Source organism: Dipodomys ordii, unplaced genomic scaffold (genome assembly GCF_000151885.1).
Source record: "Dipodomys ordii isolate 6190 unplaced genomic scaffold, Dord_2.0 Scaffold111, whole genome shotgun sequence".
In the NCBI taxonomy this organism is placed as follows: Eukaryota; Metazoa; Chordata; class Mammalia; order Rodentia; family Heteromyidae; genus Dipodomys; species Dipodomys ordii.
This window is the reverse complement of record NW_012267327.1, coordinates 2,596,322-2,619,638: the sequence shown is the minus strand read 5'-3', so window position 1 is coordinate 2,619,638 and position 23,317 is coordinate 2,596,322. Positions and strand designations below refer to the sequence as shown.

The window sequence follows — 23,317 nt, the reverse complement described above, 5'->3', positions numbered from 1 at the left end:
AAATGACTTAGGCCAAAGGTGAATTTTTGGTATCTGGGAGTCAAGTGAAGGAGGTTGATGATTAAATTCCCTCCTCTAAATCATAGGATAAGATCCATTAAGAGTTTTCAGATAAAGTAACTTGAAATGAAGCACTACAAAAATGTTGAGGACTTAAAAATACCTACCATGAAAAAGAAAAAGAATTGATGGGAAAAAGGGTGGGAGGGTTTCTTAGTGAACATAGAAACAAGCCCTAAGTTTCAATATTTAATCATAATTAATATGGTTGTAGGAAATCTTAAACTAGGACCTATAAAACATATCTAGTTAATATTATATTTTCCTTTGGCTTCAGATATGCCACAAGGACATTATCTTTTAACATATTTAAGGTACTGGGAAACAGGTTAGGAGAAACATTAAGGTCACAAATCATTTCTATAGGATTGCTCATGTGCAGTCAAGCCAGTGAGCTCTTTAATGCCTGGTTTTGACTTCTACTATCATAAGCATCTGCTTGCAACACAAACTACAAAAGTCAGACACATCTACTAAAAAACTGGAATCTTCACCAATGTGATTCAGAGGTAACCAGTCCCCTTTAACAAGTCAAATATCACATGATACTGTCTGATCAATAGCAGGAGCCCCAAAACAAGTTTTGATTTGAAAATTAGAAATAACCTCCTAGCACAGGATCACAATAGCTCAATAGCTATGTACATATGACCATATAAAATTATGCTAACTGATACATTTTTCTAATTTGGGGAAGGGAAGTGAAATAACTAAATGTTGAAACAAGGATACAGGTTGACCCATTTGTAACAATGAGATGTACAAGATGCTATGTTGAAAACGAAAACGAACTTTTTTCGGGTGAGGGGGATGAAGGAGTTGGGAGGGAAGGGATACAAGGTGGAAAACAAAGGAGGGGGTAACAATGCTCGATAGAAATGTACTCATTATCTTACTCTTGTAACTATAACCCCTCTGTACAGTATCTTTACAATTAAAAAATTACCTAAGTATAAACACATAGGTCTAATTCTATTAGATGATCAATATAAATTATAGGGGTTTTATTAAACCTTTAAAAATCATCCCATTTCTAGTTTAAGCTATGTACATTTAAATAATTGCTTCTTTTACCTTCTGTAGGGTGAATGGCATCCAAGAAGAATTGCTTATGTGACCATTTATCCCCACTTCCTAAAAACAGTAAAGAAAAGGAAAGGTCAGTGAAGATCTACTTAGTATAAACAGAAATGCTATAAAACAAGACAATATTAAAAACAGAAAACATCACACACATAGAGTGGATTTAATTTTAATTATTTTATTTTACAAACTGCATTTTCCAACTAAACTACTCAGGTCTCATAGAAAAAAGATAAAAATAAACATATCTTTGTCAGTTATGAGATCGATATACTGGTAGATAATTTTTGTGAGTTTAATAAAGGTAACTTGAAAATCAGTAAAAGGAAATGAGAAAAGCTGACATTTTATGTAAAGAATATGTTTCTTCACTGGAAGCAGGAAAAAAAACAATATCAATGCAGAAAACAAAAAGAAGAAGAAGCTACAGTGGGGTGAATGCACAAATTAAGTAAAAGCCTACATACAGGAATGTATAAACACTTTTGACCACAGGCAGAAGACAGCTGCATTTAAAGCCTCCCCTAGCCATGCAAGTAGAATGCAAATGGGTATCAAATGAATAGGTTTATAGTAGCAACAACACTGACATGCAGGTAGACACCAAAGAAAGTTGAACTTCTAGGACACACAAGGTTATATTGAGCCAGATGGCAGACATTGTTTTGTGCAAGATTAAGAGTCCTGAACTAAGAAGAAAGAGATCTTAAGATGAGTCCTGAAGAGGTTCAAGGGCCCATCAAGATCCTAACAATGGGATAGATGTTAAGAGGAAAGAGGAGTAGAGTACGTAAGTCTCTAGTGCCCTCTGGAAATAAGATTTGTGACAGGTGGCAGGGAAAAGAGTTCAGCCTAGGATGAAGTACATAGATGGGGAGAAAGGAGGTAAGTTACAACTTGCGAGAGGTGAAAAGGGACCAGGAGGCTTCCCAATTGGAAGAAAAGGTATAGAAATGGCAAAACGTTCACATTAGTACAAAACTGTAAGATTTTAGGGAGTAGGAAAATGTGGTCATGGTATGAAGGACTGCCAAACATGAGAAAAACAATTTCCATAGAAAACAATCAGAGTCCAAGAAGACTAAGTTGTAAAATGATTACAATTCATGTAGAGCCCTGATCATATAGACAAGTATGCATTTGAGTGGGAACCTAAGTGAAGGAAATCTGTAATTAGCAGTGGAGCCTAGGAAGATAAAAACACCTGTATAGGAGCTGATGGCACTAAAGCAAGCAGGGAGGAACAGCAAAGGCTTGCTCAAAGATGAGATTGTGATGGAGGTGACCAGGAAACCTTAATGGAGGATGGAAGGCACCAATACCTTTTTCTGGAACATTAGGCTTCTCCTTTTTGTGCTTATATTTGCTGACAATTTTGTGGAATAAGTTCTTTTTCTGAGACTGGAAGGGACCTATAGACAATATTAATATAAATATATTTTAAGTTCACAATGTTGCACAAAACAATACTGTGTGTCTTAAAACAATGACCCCCCTCCCCATTCCCTTGAGAAATGTCTTTGTGCATCTTCACTCATCTAACTGGTGTTCAGTCCCTTTTGTTAGACTTATTTAAAACTCAATGAGATTTTCCTTAGAAATGTATTGGGCAGAAGCCTCCATTGGGGGGGGGGGGACAGATTTAGTGGGTTGAAACAGACAGCAACCAGTAACATCAATGGCCTGTAATAGAAAAGATTATACTTCAGACTCTTGGATGGCATGTATGTTTCATTTCTCCTAAGAAACTCTTTCCTAAGAAACTAATTTCACAAGGACAGCACCTTCAGGATTATGGCTAACCTGACAGCATTAGACAACTTTCTGGCCTTTTTTTTTTTTCAGGACATTATGAGAAAACATGATTTTAAACCAGAAAAATATTTGTTTTAAAAAAAAGTTTTTCTGGGTAGGAGAGAGAGAGATTGTTTCATACAAAAACAGAATTGCAGGCTTTTTTGGTCAGCAATCAGAAACACCAACAATAGCACGTATGTCCCCAAAGCAGGTGGCTTTCTACACTTTGGCGATATTCCTACATGAATAATTTCTTACAGCTTGTTTCCTCAACCGCAAATTGGGACCACTGCAGTTCCTCCCTAACTCACAGGGTTGGTCTAAGGATTAAAATATTACAAGTGTCACAAGCTGCCCCTCTGGCATTTCCCATCTATGAGTGCTTTGCCTTTTAGCTGGACCAACACCATGCTCCTTTCCATTCATGTCTTCTGCCCACAGGGTAGCCTATACTCTCAGATGGATCATTCTATCAGTGTAGAAACAGATGCTATTTTACTCAATTTAGGAAAAAAATGAGTGGTGGGAATCTTGTACCCCAACTTTTTGCACATAAGCTGCTGCCCCAGTTCTTTTCTTGGTTTCCTGCTGCAGCAAAGTTCTTCTCTGAAAGACTGCGTACACAATTTTCAACTTTAATTCTATCCCAAACCCACTCCAACCAGGCTTCTGCCCTGGCTGTTCAAGAAAACTTGTCCTTCTTGGACAATGACTTGATGCTGTAAAGGCCAACTATCCATCCTCATTACACAGGGCTTGCTTATCAGCAGCACATGACATAGTAGTCTGCTCTGCCTTGAACACTTCCTTTACCAGGCTTCTTATTTCCTCTATTCTCTCATTGATCTTTTTCTTCTTTGTCTCCTTTGCTTCCTGCTCTTTTCCAAGACTCCTTAATTTGGGAATGGTACAGATCTGGTCCTTGTATATTTATTCTCATTCATTTAGTGATTACTTCTGGTTTCAGGGTCTGAAATAACAGCCACAAGCTGATTACTCACAAATGCATTGCTTCAGCCAGACTTCTGTATTTGGAAAGCCAACCATCTTACAATATCTGACAAGGACCTGGGTGATTGAGAGACCCATTATGTCTGTAACCTCATGTTCTCTTTCACTTCTCTCTAGTTGCACTGGCTTCTTGACTATTCTGCACACACACATGCAGCCTCTCTTTGTGTCTGCAGTTATGTCTGCCTAGAAAAATGTTTTCCCTTATTCAGATAATCCTATGGCTAACTTCAGACCATCTATGTAAACTGCAATCCAATCCTACACCTGTCACTTATGATCTCCTTTCCTTATAAACCTATTATTACTTTAACTGATTTTTAGAAACAATTCCATTGAAATATAATTCACATGTCACCCAATAAGATGTTACGTATGTAACTCAATGGAACTCAATGGTTTTCAAATGGAGATATTTCAACAATTACTGATTTTAGAACATTCCAATACCTCAAATGTAAACCCAACATCTTTTAGTTACTACTTTCCTACATCAGTATTCCCCCATCCTTAGGCAATCTGTAATCTACTTTATGTGCAGATTTGCCCATTATGAAAAGCTTATACAAATTAATAAGAAGTTTCTGACTTTTTATTTAGCTTATGTTTTCAAGCCATTGTAATTAATATGTATCAGGATGAATATTTCAGTAAAGATACAAGACATTTTATTAATCTGTCCAAATAGATACTTAGATTTTTTGCCCACCACTGATTATTATGGATAATGCAATAACATTTATGTACAAGCTTTTGTATGGATGCATGTATTAATTTCTCTTAGGCATATAAGAAAGAATGAAATTGCTGGGTGGTCAATAAATTTAACTTTTGAAAGACTATCAGACTCCTTAATGAAGCTTTTGCACTATTTTACACTTTTACTAGCAATGCATAAGGACTTCAATTTTTCCACAAAGCAATGTCTGTAATTATCTGTGTTTTTAAAAATTATTATTATGGCCATTTTTTACTGTGATCTGTTTGTTTGGGCAGTGCTGGGGCTTTAACTCAGGGCTTCATACTTGTTAGGCAAGTATCCTACCATTTGAGTCATGCCTCTAGCCCTTCTTATTGTGATTCTGATTTGTGTTTCCTTGGCAAGCAACCTTTTCATTTATGTTTCAGTCATTTATATATCTTTGGAAAGATGTTTCTTTACATGTTTACATTGTTTTTTGGCAGAATAGGTATTAAATTGTGTGTGTTAGGCATGTGTTCTACTACTTGTACTAGGCCTCCAACTCTTCTTGTTTTCAATGATTTTGCCCAGAACTGGCCTCAGACAATGCTCCTTGAATCTCTATCTCCTGAGTAGCTGAGATTACAGGCATATGCCATCACATTCAGTTTGCTTTCTGAGATAGGAACTCACTAACTGTTGACCAGGCTACCCCAAACCACGATCCTTCTATCTCTGCCTTCCCATTAACTGAGCACAGCAATTGCTTTTTGCCTATGCTAAGTCTTTATGTATTTTAGATTAAATCTTTTATCAGACATGTGATTTGCAAATATTTTCCCCATTCAGTAGGATACATTTTCACTTTGTAGTGTCCTTTGAAGCACAAAATTTATTTTCTTAAAAATTTTTAGAATTTATACATTTTATCTTTTGTTGCATAGCTTTTTAATATTCTATCTAAGGTTCTACTGCAAGGACAAAAATATATTTCAAAGGAAGGAAGGAAGGAAGGAAGGAAGGAAAAGGAAGGCAGGCAGGCAGATAATTTATGTCTTACACTTAAGATTCAGATCTACTTTAAGTTAAATTTAGTATACTGGATAAAGGAAAGTAATAGTCCAACTTAATTCTTTGTCATGGATATTCTTTTTCCATGAAATAGTGCTTTCACCTTTGTTGAAACTAAGTTGGCCAACATATGGGCTTATTTTTGGATACTCAAGGCTATTTCAATGAGCTATATTGTATCTATTTATGTTACCATGACACTAATTTGATCACTATTCTTTTGAAGTCAAACTTTTAATTATTACTACTTTTTTACAGTTGTTATAGCTATTCTGAATTTCTCATAATTCCATATTTAATCTCACCCATCTGTCAATTTCTACAAAAAAGTCAACTGGAATTCTAAGAGGGATTAGATTGAATCTACAAATCAGTTTGGGATAATCTACCGTAGCAGTATTAAGTCATTCAATCCATGAACATTGGTATTTTTTCTTTCATTCCTATCATCTTTGTTTTGACAATGTTTTAGGTGCTTTCATTATGCACACTGCTTTCATTAAATTTATTCCTAAGGATTTTATTCTTTGAAATATTACTATAAATAGAATTGTTTCATTTCTTGATTCTTCCCTGAAAATATAAATACAATTACTTTTTGTGTGATTTTTGTGCCCTGTAACTCTATTGAGCCCATTTTTAGCTATCAAAAGATTAAGTGGATTTCTTAGGATTTTCTATACATAAGATCATGTCATCTGAGAATAGTTTTACTTCTTCCTTTTCAATCTTGCCTTCATTCTTCTTCTTGCCTGTCATGAGAGAAACATCCAATACAATGTTTAACAGAAGTGGTAAGAGTGAACATCAATGTCTTGTTTCTATGCTTTCAGGGAAATATAATCTTTTATCATTAAGTATGCCAGCTGTGTGTTTTTGTAGATGCCCTTTATAAGGTTAAAGAAATTCCTTTCTATTCCTAGTTGGTTGAGTGCATTTATCATTAAAGTGTTGTGGATTCTGGCAAATGTTTCTTTTTACATCTACTGTGATTTTGTTTTTCAGTCCACTGATAAGAGAAATATTACCTCAGTTCATTTTTGGATGTCAAACCAGCCTCACATTTAGTGATAGTGTATAATTCTTTTTATATTTTGTTTCTGTTTGTTTGCTGGTACTTTGTTGAGGACTTTTGAGTCATCCTTATAGGCGATATTGGGCTGTAGATTTTGTTTCTTGTTTTACTCTGGGTTTTGATTCTTCTTTCTTTTTTTAAAATCTGGGCTGACATTAGAATGAGTTGGAAAATTTTCACTTCTGTGATTTTTTAAAAAATTCATTTGTGAAGAATTGGTACTAATTCTTCTTTAAGTTTGACAGAATTCATAATAAGGCCATCTAGGTCTGGGCTTTCCTCTCCATTCTTCCTCTTCTAGGCATGTTTTGGATTGTTAATGCAGTCTACAAGCTATAGGTCTGTTCAGACTATCTGTTTCTTAAGTTGGTTTCAGTAGTTTATGTCTTTACATGAACTGCCTACTCTACCTAGGTTATTTAGTTTATTGGTATATAACTGCCCTTATAACCCTGTAAAGCTGGTAGTAATGTCCCTTATTTCACTTCTGCCTCTAATAATTTGAATTTTCTTTTTCTTTTGTTGTTGTTTTTACTGTTTAAATATTCTTTTTCATCAATTTCATTTCTGATCTTTATTATTTTTCCCCTTCTAGTTTCAAATTAAGGTGAACGACTAGGTAGGATATTGACCTGAAATCTTTTTTCTTAGTACACACTTATATCCAAACATTTCTCTGTAAGCACTGCTTACCCTGCATCCTAAGTTTTGATATGTTTCTTTCATTTCAAAGTTCTTTACAATTTTCCTTTTCTCTTTGACATATTGGTTATTCAGGAATTTTTTTTTATCTTCCATGTACTTGTATGTTTCCTAAATTTTGTCTTACTAATTTTAAGTTCTCTTATTAATTTTAAATTTCATGTCACTGCTGTCAAGAGAACAAACCATATTATTTTAACGCTTTGGTTTTTCTTTGGGCCTATGGATTGTCTGTTCCTCTCAATATAATAGAACCTTCAGGCAGTAAGGTTTGTTGCTTTCACTCACAGATATAATCAAAGTGCCTAGGTCAGTGCACAGTACATGACAGGTTCTTAATAAATGTTTGTTTCATGAGTACTTATGAAAGTAGTGCTTGGCAAAAAGTGTAAAGATATCTTTACAGGTAAAGATATCTGTTGCTATAATTACTGTATTTTTTTTAAATGACTACAGCTAGCCCTCTTTTCAAATATTCAAAACCAAGCATTAGCTGCTAATGGTTTGAAACTGAAATAGAAAATGCCTTCGTGCTTGCTTCTTTGGGAAAAAGGGAGCAACAAGTGAGACAAAAAAAAATTAGTAAGTACATAGAAAATATGCTTTGGGTTTGGGGATTTAGCTCAGTGAAGGACCACTAGCAAGTACAAAGCCCTGAGTTCAGTCCTCAGCTCTGGGAGAAAAAAAGAAAAGAAAATATGCCTGTTAATACACTACATGGACAGGAAGGTGTTCTCCATAATGTATGCGCAATCACTGCTTCATATATTTTATAAAATCCAGGCAACAACAGGGTAGCACACCTGAATGACATATAGCAATCATGAACAAGAGGAGAAGGCAGAAAAACAATCCGGAGACTTCTTGCCATCAAGTAAGATTCTGTAGGAAAGTAATAATAAGGCATTGGTTCAAAAGGGAGAATGATATAAAGAAGTAAGAAATAATTCACAGAAGCAAACTGATTTTATGTATGGAATGTGAGACTCAGCCATACTGAGAAAAATCTGAAAAGTACCAGTTAAGGACAAGGCATAGACAGGGCTTGTTGATATTTACAGGGTAGAGGAGGGGGACCATCTAGAGTTGTTTCTGTAAACTATTTTTTTGTTTCCTAGTTCCTACCCACTCCCAAGCTACAACTATAAAATATTATAAGCAAATGACAACTTCTTCAAAGAAAGTGACAACCTTGAAAAGACAATAATAAGATCTAGTGGTAGTCACTAAAAAGCATCAATTTTGAAGTGCAAAAATGAAAACACTTTAATTTATGCTTACCACTATAGTACATGTGACAGATATGGTGTGTGAGAAGATAAAGTCAAAATATGTAATAAACACAGAATAAGTAAATTTACTATCTTTCTCTTGTTTGGCACATGTGATATAACTCACAGAGTAACCATGGCAGAGATAAGCAGGAAGTGAAAAGCAAAGCATTTAGAAAACAAAAAGATTGACAATTGTTGTTTTCTGTATACACCTCAGGTTTCCATTCTTCAGAAAGTGGGAGAGAATATTTGTATCAACTTGAGATTTCTTATGATCAAATTATTCATGGTTTATATGCAAACTGGCTTATGAGTTTTTGGGAAAAATGGCCTATAAAGGAGATCAGCACCCAAATTGAACTCTCCAACTACAAGCCAAGGGGATATAATAGGGCTGCCATAGATTTCAGCAACATTAATCCTCTAAGTTGCTAAAAAAATTGCTGACATAAGCAATAGTGACACAGAAGTCATTTTCCTGTTAGTCTGGTATAATAATTTTTCAAAGTCAGCAGGTAAGGTGAATTAAGAGAACTTGTTCTTTAGAACTATTGTCTAAAACAAATGCCAGATATAACTCCCTACAGTTTTGTAAGAGCAAGGGTCATGTTCTAAGACTAGGCTGTCACTTTATATTAGACACATAAGTAATGAGTAACTAATGAACCAATAAACCCATTTGCAATAATTTATAGCAAATGCTTCTAGCTGCCGGTCATGTGGATCAGTTGATTTGAATAATTCCTTAGCAAGTACATCAGCCACTATCAAGTAACATTCCTTAAGAGCAAGGAGCTACATCCTTGGGCTGGATATGGTTGCTTTGTTCAGGTCAAGCTCACATTAGATATATACCTTTTATCTGACAACATGTTGCCACCATGTTCCTAAAAAGATTTGGTAGCAGTAAAGACATTCAAATACTTCTAGGGTAAATACAGAATTCTGCCCAATCGAAAGCTTCAACTTTCTAATAGAAAAGCTAGCCCAGTTACCATCCTCAAGTTAGCTTAATATCCCCATATAGGAGATTTTGTCTTTAAAATTTTTGCCTTTTGCTTTTACTTGTATAAACCTGCTTCTTCGATTAATATTACAATATATATTTTTTGATTCGCAGACTGCCCTACCCCCTTTTTTTGCTATGCTAGAAACTGAACTCAGGCCTCATGCATGCTAAGAAGGTACTCTACCAACCAGTTCTGACACTAGCCATCATTTTTTGGGGGGGAAGGCATCCGGTCGTAGGGCTTGAACTCTGGGCTTGGGTGCTGCCCCTGCTCTCTTCAGCTCAAGGTGAGCGCTCTACCACTTGAGACACAGCACTACTCCCAGTTTTCTAGTGTTTTTTTATTGGAGAGAAGAGTCTCATGGACTTTCCTGCCCAGGCTGGCTTTGAACTGTGATCCTCAGATCTCAGCCTCTGGAGTAGCTAGGATTACAGGCAGGAGCTACTGGTGCCTGGCTTATCAACTGCTACCCATACCTGGCTTATCAACTAGCCAGCTTTTTTAAATTAAATATTGCTTTAAGTGTGGATTGGGGAAAAGTAAAAGCAAAGTACTATCTAAAGACAGAGAGATATGGAGGAGAAGTGAAACCAAGGGTCAGGATGGGGAATAATTAGACACTTCTATTCCCAATAAAATTCCAATTGCTTTTTCTTTAAGACTATCTATCCCTTCCTTTGAAAATTACTATTTCCCTAGAAACTTAAGTTCATAGGCTTTTACCATATGTAAGTATGTATGTATATACTTATGTATATAAAACAATGGTTCAAAACCAACTTTAAGAAGTTATAATTAAACTTAGACAATTCAAGCTTTCACATAAAAACACAAATTGAGAAAGATACAACCTTGAAAACAATGTCAGATTGAGCTAAATCAGATGAATTGTATTGTCATTTGGGTGGATTATAATTAATTGGATGTTTTGTAATTAGAAGGAAAAGAAAATTCTATTTCTAAATCATCATGTCTATTAGACATATAGCCCAAAGCTCAATTGAAGGAAGATGACTCAGTTATTTTCATTTCCTTCATGGGAAAGCCTGTGATGAGACCCATTACACAGATATAGGAATAGGGGAGAGATAAAGGGAAAGAAAGTGATGATTTGGAAAAACAGACATAATTAAGAAGGCCAATGGGAAAATAGAGAGGTAAATCCAAGTAGATACCATCTTTCAGAGAAAAGTGACTATATAAAAATAAATCATTCCTTCTAGAAATTTCAGAAAAATTCTATTACCATTACAAAAACTGAACTACCCAAAAAGATACAAGGATAAGTCAGAAAAAAAAAACCCATAATATTCAATGACTACATATATAAGAAAAAAATAGAAACAAATGGCAAATGGTTGGGGGAAAAAGGAGTTTTCTATGGACACATCTTATTTTACTAGTGAGCTAATGATCTTACACTGTTTGTTTTGAATGATTCATTATCTAAAGATGCAAGGGATCTAGAGTCAAAGGCAATTACAGTGTAGCTGGTATGATAATTTAATTAATAATGTGTAGTCTGGTATATTGGTGCTACAAATGCCAAATATTATTATTTACACAAATATTATTACTTTGGTTAACAGAATATACTGTTTAATTCCTGCTGTATTTGAATTCCATTTTGTTTCACAAAGACAGAATGCAGAACAAAATCCTAAGTCTTGAAGCCTCCTCACATCTGTAATTATTCACAGACATTTATAAGAACCAGTGACATTGTGCATAATGAGAGAGTTAAGATGATACTATATGAAATATAATTCAAAGCTTCACAAAGCCATTTCACATCAAAAGAAATATCATTAATCTCAGCTGGGAGAGAATTATGTTAACAGCAAAGATCCTCCCCCCAACCCCCCCACCCCAAAAAAGGTGTATGAAAATAGACAAAAAAAACTTCAGGGTCTTATAGCTTTGCAAAATAAATCTATTGTTATAATCTCTGAAAGATAATATGGCCAACTTCAGAGCTGTAAAATGAATGTCTTGAACTGTAAGAATAGGATAAGGAATGCAGCTTGTACATCAATCAATTAAGTTCCATTTTACTGGCTTGTCAGGTAGTTATCAGCAACTTTAAATCCAAGAATTATTGGAGCTCAAGATAGCTGACATTTTTGGGCTCATGGACTACTTTGCCTATTCCTAAATATCTCTAGGGCACAAAGACTGTCATTTCATTTGGCAATCCATTCTAGTGCTCAGCTACCTACCTGTCAACAAGTCTACTTTATTTCTTTCCTCATCCATCTTGGACGATCTCGACACAACATTATTTTCCCAGATGAGCAAACCTGGTGATGCAACAACATTTCTTTTTCAGTTCTTTATTTGCTAGACTTGGTTTTTATTAACCACAGAGGAAAACAGTTCATTCTAAAATGACTTTTAAGTACCTTTCTACTTTTAATGATGAAAGGGGCATTTTCCTATGCATTTCAATAATGTTCTGAGATAAAGATCTCAAAGTAAACCTCTTTGGTTGTGGCAATTCTAGTCTATAAAGGATTTGTAAGTATTGAGGGTGAAGTTTAGTTTTCTTTAGAGAGAAATTGTACTTTTCTTTAATACTCCCTTTCAAAATGTATAAAACTAACTGTATCCATTCATATTTATATTGGATCTATCTACCTAAAATACATAGAAGCAGGGAATTAATCTGATTTGACACAAAGCATGAAATAGCCAGTCACTTTTGCAAGACAATTCTAAGAACACTTCTATCAAATCTTGCTCAAATTTAATCCTGAAAGCAGCTATAGGTCAGACACACAGACCTTCATCTCTGCATTTTCTGTCTCTACAGGACAGCTCCCTGAATGAAGTCATTAAATATGTGTGGAAAAGTACAGGAATAATTCCCTGACCAATCTTTAGCTAAAGTGAAACTGGAGGATAAGGTTCTCAAGACAACAATACTGTCATCTTAGCTGCCCCTGTTCACTAATGTCAAAAGTGGTCCCAATTATTGATACCACCAAAAAATCCCCACTTTTCAAAGTATCCTTTGGGACTGAAGCATTATATTTGGTGACTATTGAGATTCATTCAAGTCTTCTTGGTCCTCAGGTCCCCTGATATAACTGGATAAGCTAATATTGTTGAAATAATTAATACGCTATATCAAACACTATATCAAATGCTATATCAAATGCTATTGAAATGCTATTCCAAGTATTTATCTAAATTTAACAACATATATAATATAGATATGATTCATCCAAATTACAATTGCAATTAAAATTACAGGTATTTTAATTATGAGATGGTCCATTTAGGCAAAGAGAAGTATGGGGATGATTTTGGTCATTTTAATACCTGGGACTACATTTGATATTTGTGGGCTGACAGTATTGCTATCTTGAAAACTTTACCTCCCAATTTCACTTTAAACATGTTAGGCTAGCTTGCTATAGACATAAGGGACAGAAGAAATGTCAGCATAAATGTCTCAATAAAACCTCAAAATTTCAAGTGGACATCAGGAGGCTGATGATTGTGCTTAACACTTTGGAAAAACCTTGGCTATACGTTTAAGGATAAATGTATAATTTCAGACAAAGGCTAGGGAAAATTAAGAAGGAAAAAGGAAAAAAAGAGAGGTAAACCAAAGTAATCTTAGAAGTTAATGTGAAATTTCAATTCCCTATTGCCTTAGTTCTAAATCCAAGTACTATATTCATCTACAGGGAGCTGCAAAGCGTAGTCAAAGGGCCAGTGCAGGGAGGTTCAGGTCACAGCTAACCTTTGCTGGTTTTAGTTGGTTCTGAGGATATGTTTCCAGTCTTCTTCTTTTTTCTTGGAATAGATACACATTTCCGGTCAAATGTAACAGGACTATATTGAGGGAGGCTGTTGAATTTCTTTTCAAATTCTTCATCCAACTTTGTTGAGCTGTTGAATAGGAAATCACATCAGTATGAAACCAATTATTAAAACATAAAATGTTACTATTACATTCAGAGCACTCCATTTGAAAATGGGTCCTCTAGAAATTATTGCATTTTCAATAAATCCTGTGCAAAGGAAAAAACATATTTTCATAAGTGCGTGAGATTTACCAGTACAGCTTTCTTAGGAAACTCAGATAACAAGTTACAATGCTTTCAGAAAAGCAGTAAGATCACTTAAAATATTAGATGTGTGGAATTTGCTATTCTTTCCATTGGTATAAGAATATCTCATAAAATTCAGCACAAATCATACTTTATTCAGACATCTTATCATTCCACAGATTCATATACATGCATATTTGTTGATAAGTTTACTGTTAATATAAGAAATTTTGTAAGATGTGCTTAAAAAATAAATATGCCGCACACACACACACACACACACACATGAAATACCACGTGAAATTTAAATAGAGAAAAATTGTTGGAGTTCTAGCCTTATAAGAATGAAATTATTCAGTGAGCAAAGTAAAGCTAGTTTTCAAATGAACACTGACAAAGAAGCAACACCACTTTACCTTAAACCTCAAATGACTTTAAACATGACATTGGCAAAGTCTGAGAATTTGGGAGTTTGCTTTAGCTGTCTCCAAGGCCCCTTGCAGCAATGGTTCCAGGCCTGCTGGAGCCTTAACGTGGCTTTCATTTAATGAGACTTAGGAAGGTGCACAGATCAGGGAAGCTGAAGAACTATACTGTGCTTTCTTAACAGTAAGTGGAAGGTATATGGGTATCTCTTTCCATAATAATCTTTTAAGAACAGATTCTCAAAGACTGTTTCACTTATCCTGTTTACCGGAGACTGGCACAATATCTCTTAGTTAGAAGTTTCTTTTTTTGTATGAGTGATACGGGGATTTGAACTCAGAGCCTTCTACTTACTTACTTAGGCTGGTACTCTTAGTAACTATGCTATACCCTCAGCCCACAACTCAGTAGTTTGTAATAGCAGCAGCAGAGACAGTTCTGACTGGGAGTCTTATTCCCACAGTGTCTGTATAATGAGACCTGCTCTGTTCTTGTCACTGAGACTTGATAAGGCTTCAGTAGTTCCTATAGAAGATGGACATTGGTTTAAGATGTTCAAGGATCTTTTTTTTTTTTTTCAGTTGAGATTTGAATTCATGGTCTTTCTCTTGCTAGGAAGGTGCTCTACTTTTTAAAGGTAATTCTGCATTTGAACACATCACTTGACATGATAAGAGGGAGATTTTCAAGTCATTATTTAAACATAACATAAGCAAAGCTCATTTGAAGTCCTCTGGCCTTTTAAAATATTAGGGATGAAACATAAAATTATAAATATGTTATTTCACTGTAAATAATTTTGAGGAGTCAGCACCATGAGAAATAATTTCTACTTATTTTATGATGACCTAGAGTCTTAGAATTAATCAGACTTTAAAACACTGTAATTTCCACAAAAAAACATTACCTTATTCCACAAATTAGAAATGCAAATATTATGAATACAACAAATACAATATACCCAATGCATAAAATTTGCATACCTCTAACACAATTATGAAAAAATAGGAAGAATTATTTCCTTTTAATGTATTCTTTTCAAATTGGGCTAATGAGAAATCTCTAAGGATTTTCAAAACAGTACAACTGAATATTCAGACTTTCCTCATCAATATAAAGTATTGTCTCTTACTAATAGGATGCTTTATATGAAGATTGTTATTAACATTATTTGTGAAATAATCTTAATGATTTTATTCTGATATATGCTGTTGTTTACTTAGTACTTCATTTTGACGCATGATGTATTAAATGCTCTCTGTACCAGAATATTTAACCTAGTACTTCTGATTTATCCTCAGAGCAAAAGAAGATGGTATAGTTTAAAAAAAATATCACTGTTATGATCTAAAGCAGAGTTTTATTTATCTCATATTTTTCTTGCCATATTTTACATACATGCACATACACTGAAAATATTAAAATATAGTACTATAAATATTAATATAACATAAAAGTGGGCAAGATGTAAACATACTGATAATATCCATCCTAAATTTCAAATGGTAAAATGGTCCTAGCAATATTAAAGGATTTACAATATCATACTACCACTGTGTGGTAGACCTTGAATCAAACTCGGGCTCATGTTTAAAATGTACTTTATAATTTCTAATTACTTAAAATATGAATGATTAACTATGTCAGTAGTGGAATCATGGGAATGCACTTGATTGATGTTTGCTAGCAAATTTACCAAGACTGAACCAAGTGCTAAACAAACAAAGAAGAATCAGTGACTTACATGTACTGTGGAAATCCTAGCACACAGGGGTGGGAACAATATTGATGGACTGTGCTCACTGACACTTACCCAAGCAGAGAGTCTTCCTTTGGCTTTGTCTTCTTGAACTTCTTGCTCCCACTGGTCCCACTCTGGTTAAATGTCCAGCTTTCCTCACTCCAACATCCTTCATGATCAGAGGAGTTTCCTTTACCTGAGCTTCGTTTACCTAAGAAGTCCAAGGATAAAGGAACTGTTCAGTATATGTGGGTTGGGAAAGATTATCTCAGAGGGTCACAGGTCACTTCTTGACTTTATTATTTGCAAGATGTTATTTATAACTACCTCAGAGTCCTTGAAGTGATTATACTGGGCTGCTTTTAATAATGGAAGCTAAAAAGGAAAAAAAAAGACTCCTAACCTTGGAGATGAGTCTTGTCATAACTCAACTGATACTATGGAACTGAAAACAGACTGTTGTCCATTTGAGAAGCAGCCTAAAGCATGGAAGTCCTTTGCTGTTAGACACTATTAATTCTAATTTCCCTGAGACTCACTGGAATGTCTCTGAAGAACTCTGTAGTCTCAAGACATCTTCATTCTGGGCTTATTAGACATAAGACTCATATATCTCCTGTTGGAATATAATTGGCAAGAGATAATGCCCTAGCCAGATGCTATATTCTAAAATAGATAAATTTACAGGAATAATTTATGAAATATATATTAATTCATTTATTATATATGATTAGTTTCTGGGTGATGTCAAGTTCTAAAGAAAATTCAGTTTGTTTTGATTAACTAATGGGAAGGGATAGACAGGGTGTTCACTTCTGGACCCATAGTTCAAGATCTATATTCAGCTCATCTGTATCATTCAAGAAACTCCATCAGTTAAAACACACACACACACACACACACACACACATCAAACGTTCCAATCAATACTGGATCGTCAAAACAATGAACTCATACTGGTAAAAATAAAATGGTAACTTAATCTGGGTACTTCTATCATGAGAACTACCTACAAAATAGTGAACTCTCTTAATAGTGCTTGAAAATCTGAAGGTAAATTGACAAATGAATATTATCTATAAACTATATAAAACCTTGATACAATGGTAAAAGGTTATTTTGCTACAATAAAGAACAGTATCTAACTATCTTTTCTCAACAGGTCTAAAGGAGAAATGCTGCATGTTTTTCATATTCTTTTTATTAAAGTCACTTACCTCTGTCAACATTAGCTCGCAGAGAGGTGAGCATGCCCTCAGACACCAGGGTTTTATAAAGAGCACCTTTGCAAGACCTCTCGGATTTCCTGGAGCCACAGGTCTCTATTTTTCTGTGACATTCACTGTCCTCTGGCTTGGCTTGTCCAGAAAGGTTAGGTGGTAGTACATCTTCCGTGGGGGTCAATGGTTCTGCTTTTATACCCTCTGGCACCTCACCAGAAATGCTCTTACTGGCAGAAATACTAATGAAATCTGGAGGTCTTGACTCTTTGGTGATGTCTGAGGATTTCTCCTTTGACATTTTCTTCTCTCTTGATTTCACTTTTTTCTTTGGTGGCTTAGCATCCAAAATGCTTCCCTTGCCACTTGAAGAGGTGCGGACCTTCTTTCTTGGGGCGTCTCCAAGTTTGTCAACACCCCAGTCTCCTTTTGCAACAGCTTCAATGGTATATATGACACTCTCAATGTCAGATTCGGAAGACTGCCTCTTTTTGCAAGTCTTCTTGGGTGTGGATTTATCATTTCCATGTCGATCTACCTTGCTTTTCTTCTTTTTCTTTTTCAGCTTTTCTGGTTTGTTTAGGGCAGTAGGATCCTCAATGATCATAATCCCATGAGGGTGGCACATATGATCCTTTCTATTGGGAACATCACTTATTATTATCTTGCTACTGGCAGAATAAGAAAAATCGGGGAAGTGACTATATTTTTGGTCTTCCCCTAATTCTTCTTTCCTAATTTCTTTGGGGTCTTCCATTTTTATAGCCATTACATCATCCATTTGTAGCTCTTCAAAATTTCTCAATTCCTTAGCCTCTCTTACATTATCTTTAAATGATTTTTCGAATTCTGCTTCCTTTTGTAACCCATCTTCATGTGTTTTCTCCATTTTTATTTCTCTTTCTTCCTGTCCCTTCTCCAATTCTGTGATTCTTCCACCATCTGATTCTTTCGCTTTCTTCCATTCTTTTGTATCTTCCATTTTTACCCCCTCTGAGGCTAGGCACATCTAAATAGTTAAAACAAAAATGTGAGAAAACAAGACAAACAAATCCTCATAATTCCTTAATCAGAATTAGTTTTCACTTCTACATTTTATTCCTTTTAACAAAATAACCAGAACAAAGCTCAAACTTTGCAATAGTCAGTCTACTTCTGCCAACTAACTAAAATATCTCAAATGAATAAAAAGTTGTAGGCAATGTGATACACTCATTGATCTTCATATAAATGTATCTGAATCATCATTTTTTAGCATCATGAAAAATTTTCTTATGAAAATAAGATTTGGCAAGAGGATAGGCTGAAAAGTTAGTTGAAAGACTCATGTTTAACTTTCAGTTTTACTAATTATGAACTTTGTGGTACAGAATGAATCACTTCACCCTTCACTTGGCTGTGACCTTTATAAAATAGAACAATTATACTGGTGAGAATTTTGTGAGGTCTAGTTACTTTATTATCCTAAAACTGTTTAAACTTTTTTTACCACCCCCCTCTGAAAACCAGGAAAGCAACAATAACTTCCACTTTTCCATTTGTATAGAAATGGTATGATTCATTAAACCACAGATTTGATTCATGTGCAAACAGAAAACTCTAAAACCAACTCTAAAAACAAAAGCTCTGAATGAAAGCCAAGTTTGTTCGATCTTATTTGGTGGCAAATTTGATGAGCTGAACTTACTTGGCTATATTCTGACCTAAATCTAACGAAACAGTTTAATGTTTTAAACAGTTTATCTCACTTACTGTGACTATTCATGCTTTTTTTGCTATTAAAATGTTCATATATTTGAATATGCACATTGCATAAGATATATTTCCTGTGCTACTTTTGCACATATGGTCTCAATTTGCTTAACTTTTAAAATCATTCATCCAAAAATCTCCAAATTTCACAAATAGGACATCCAAGGGGAAAGCTGCCATCTTCCTCTCCAACTTCATATAATGAAACTGTATTCTAAGGCTATTTTCTAGATGGAGAAATTGCAACTTCTTGTAAAATCAATTTGTAATACATCAAGTTATAAGTTCCCAAATACCAGGTAACCAAGAAGGCCTCTAAACATGCAACAATCAGTGCGATCTGATTTCTGCCCTCGAGGAATTTATCAAGATGTTGATGATGCTGAGCTGGCTAAGGACTGCCCTGGAAGTCCCAACCATAATATATGAAATGGCTTTGCCTTAGCTCTTGGGAGAACAAGATGTATTGGGGCTTGCTGAGTCAGCACAAAATCAAGCACGTCTGTAGGAAACTGATCTGTTTTCAAAAATGATTTTACCAAATGGCAAATTGTTAGAGATTATTAACATTTATAAAATTCATTTTTTAAAAAAATGGGTAATACATTGAGAATTAAATTCTATCAGATGTTCTTGTCCCATCTTTTTTTCCTTTTAGTACTGTCAATGCATCACAACCCTTTCTGGGAGAACTATGTTATGATCAGTTAGATTGGGAAGAAATTGAAGCAGGGATATGGGGGACAGATACCGGATTAAAAAAAAGTATGACAAGGGTGTTCAGCCCTTTTCACCATTCTTAGAAAAGATCTAAAATATGAAGGATTCACAACAGGATTGCTTTTGTTTTTTTAATTCTCAGGATCTCAAGAAAGTCACCTTTTAGAACTCAGCAAGAAACTATAAAGACAGAATTTTTTTTTTATATGTGCTGCCGAAGCGAACATTTTATTTTATTTATTTATTTTTGTCGGTCGTGGGGCTTGAACTCTGGGCCTGGGCGCTGTCCCTCAGCTCTTCAGCTCAAGGCCAGCGCTCTACCACTTGAACTACAGCGCCACTTCCAAAGACAGAATTTTTTTAAGCTAATCAGAATTAAGTCCAAAGCAAAATGTTATCTGAAGTTAATTTAAAACACTGACACATCTACTTTTTGCCATATTTTGTTCTTATAGGGGAATTTCTTGTTTTTCTATGTACTTTAACATAATTTTTATTTTCCTTTTTCAGTCCTCTTAACCCTTCATGAATAACTATCCTATTTGAACCAAGAGACTATACTAGTTTTAGAAAGAAGACCAGAAAGGTATTATCAAAGTAAAGTTTATGCTTTTTCAACTACTGTCATTTTGGTGGCCTTTAATAGGTCATTTCCAGGACCTTTTATCATTCAGGTGTTGGTTTTTACAGTGGTATACTGACAGTTTGCATTTGTACAGGTTCAATTTAGCAAACCTAATAATACTTTGCAAACTCTATTCTCTACTTCAATATATTTCAAAATGATTCTCCTTATCATCCTTGATAGGATTCTGAGCTAGGAATGAAATGGAACACATGCAGACATTCACTCGGGGGACATATTCTGGGAAATAGCATAATATTTCTTGTGTCGGTAATTACAAAAACACTAGTCATGCTTTTCTTCCTCTTCCAGGCTCTTAAGTTTCTTCACAGATAGAATACATTAATCTTAAATTACCAGAAAAACAATTACATTGCTGGAGATGAAATTATAAAAGTAAAACAAGTATTTTTAACTTAAAAATGAGAAAACATAAATCTATTCATGAGCCAAAAACCAAATCAGACTCTCCAGAGTTGGTGTCACTCTAGAGGTCATCTGATTTGTGTAATACAACCTTCCCAATGCAGGAATTCACTTACTATAGTTTTCCTGTGCCAGTCAATATTTGCACAAAGATTATGAATCTATTACTCTATCACAGAGCAGGTATGCTTGATTTATTTTAATAGTAAGCAAAATAGATCATCTTGTTAGTCTTACGGGAGTGAGACTAGGTTTTACTGAAAAGACTAGTCTCATAAACAAGCACACGAGCTTGGGTAAAGATACACATTGAGTTATGGAATTTGAATCGATAGGAACAAACAGACTGAGAAATGGAGTAGCAGTGTAACTTCCATTGGGGTACTGTGAGGCAAAAGCAAGCGTGTGTGTGCAAACACAGTTTGCAAATGACCCAAAGCTTTACAAGAATTGGGAAAAGTGGTATTCCAACTCAGCAATATCTTTCTTACATTATGTTCCTAAGCCATTCTTACACAAGATGAGAAATATTTTCATTTGGTAGGGACACTAGATATTTTTTAATGGGGCCAAGAGATTAATCTTTTTTTTCTTGGTCCTAAACATATTACACTTCTTCTTCATATAGAGCTTGTACTCAATATAATCCAGATTTCATTCCTACATAATAATATACTGGAAAGCTTACTGCCTCTTATATTTTTATAATTTATATTTCATACACAGCAGAAAACCCTGTTTCCTTATAAAGTTTATTCTTTCAAAAGTGGAATTAGCTTTTAGTTTTGGTATACAAACATTTAATAGAGATGCTTTTTATGCTCTTGTCTAAATCACTGGTAACTATGCTGAATAAGACATGGTCAAGGATAGGAATTTGGGGAAGCAGCTTTTTATCAGGTATATTTTGAGCATTAATAAACTGCAGTAATCTAAGAATGTTAATAATAATGTTAAAAAATTCCTCATATTCTGTTCTGAGAGACATTATAAGATTATCTGTCAAATGTCTTGCTGTTATCTGGCTATAGTATGTCAACAGCATTCTTTTAGCTTGTTTATTAACCTAACATAGCTATAAAAAAATACAAAAAGAGGCTGGCTTGTGATCTCAGGGTCTAGGTAAACAGAAACTACTTAAAGCATAACTAGAGTACAGGGAATTTGAACAGGAAGTGAGGAAGCATCCCAGAGATTAGTAATAGCAGAGAGCTTTGGTGGAGGTTCATAGGGTCTAGCTAACTAATAGAAGAAAACAGGGTGAGTCTTGGTGGAGAGGGTTGAAAGATGAAAGAAATGCTATCATTGCTTTTTTCTTTTTCTTTTTTTGTCGGTAGTGGGGCATGAACTCTGGGCCTGGGCACTGTCCCTCAGCTCTTCAGCTCAAGGCTAGTGCTCTTCCTCTTGAGCCACAGCGCCACTTCCGGCTTTTTCTGTTTATGTGGTGCTGAGGAATCGAACCCAGGGCTTCATGCATGCAAGCCAATCTCATGGGCCCATTGCTTTTTTTCTTATACCTCCTCATCCCTTCCTTGTAAGCATTTGCCTCTCTTTTCCTTCCATTCCCTAGCTTTTCACCAGTGTCTCCCATTGGCTGATTCTAGGTGACAGATGGGACAAAGAGACAGAGGAAAGGCAATTTGCAGCCATTTGGAATTTAAGATAAAGCAGAGCAAATAGTCTTGGACAGCACATTTAACAGAGGTATTTCTTGGGGAAATGGATAATTACCATTTTATATCTTCTCTAGGAGTTTAAACATTATTATAATAATTTCCAGTGTTTCTAGAAAATAAGTCTACACTTATACTTACTTTTTATGAAAATTAGAACAAAGATGTTTCCTTTCTGCTTTGAGTATTCTTTCTTCCACAACTTGTCAAAGATTACCAAAACGGAGCCAAATCTCTTTTATAAGGTCTTAATAGTTTCCTACAATCTGATTTTTCTGTTGTAGGAAACCTAAGTGAAGATCCTGCTAGCATTTTACTATAGCCTCCTATTACTGATATGGAGAGGCTATTCTTCACTTACTCCCAATGTCAGTTGAGACACTTTTCATACTGGATTTTCACGTATTTTTTTCCCGTTGGTTAACAATACTGCTTTGTATTTTTTTCTTATTTGTTATACAAGGTTCATATTCTTTTATAAATGAATGCAAAGGTATTCATTGGTGAACCCAATTTGAAAATAAAAACCTACCTACTTTTTCACTGAGTTGTGTATGTGAGTGAACTGAACCTTATCTGTATGTGGGAAGGGGACTGAATGGAGATTGTGAGAGAATGATTTTCTCATTGATCTTGGGCTTTATTTCATTTTAGTGTCTATTTGAAGGGTAGTTCTTGAGTATTTTTGAAATTTACTTCCATTAAGTAAATCATCCTCATTCTAATTTATTCTTCTAAGCATTACTTTATAAGAGCTTCAGTTTCCTCTCTGTTACTACAAAAAACTCAGTAACAATAAACTCCATAATTTCTTGTTTGTGATATTTATTCCCCTATTAGTCAGTTCTATGTGACATCAACAGAACCTGGAAACAGCTAGAGATGTGCCTTCACTCTCGTAGGTGAGC

At 34.9% G+C, this 23,317-nt stretch overlaps 1 protein-coding gene across 7 annotated transcripts in view; it reads right to left on the bottom strand.

Annotated features, from left to right (window-relative positions):
• The window catches only part of Bbx (bobby sox homolog (Drosophila)), a 215,737-nt gene that overhangs the window by 13,046 nt on the left and 179,374 nt on the right, over positions 1-23,317 (bottom strand). For 5 of the 7 annotated variants that reach the window (XM_013028544.1, XM_013028547.1, XM_013028545.1 and 2 more), the window contains 6 exons: positions 17,211-18,222; positions 16,066-16,204; positions 13,517-13,665; positions 11,985-12,065; positions 2,466-2,555; positions 1,135-1,194 (listed from right to left, as the gene is read on the bottom strand). In XM_013028544.1, the coding sequence (XP_012883998.1) occupies positions 1,135-1,194; positions 2,466-2,555; positions 11,985-12,065; positions 13,517-13,665; positions 16,066-16,204; positions 17,211-18,222 (1,531 nt within the window). The remainder of the gene's footprint in view (positions 1-1,134; positions 1,195-2,465; positions 2,556-11,984; positions 12,066-13,516; positions 13,666-16,065; positions 16,205-17,210; positions 18,223-23,317) is intronic. The other 2 variants (XM_013028548.1, XM_013028550.1) reach the window with 2 other exon arrangements.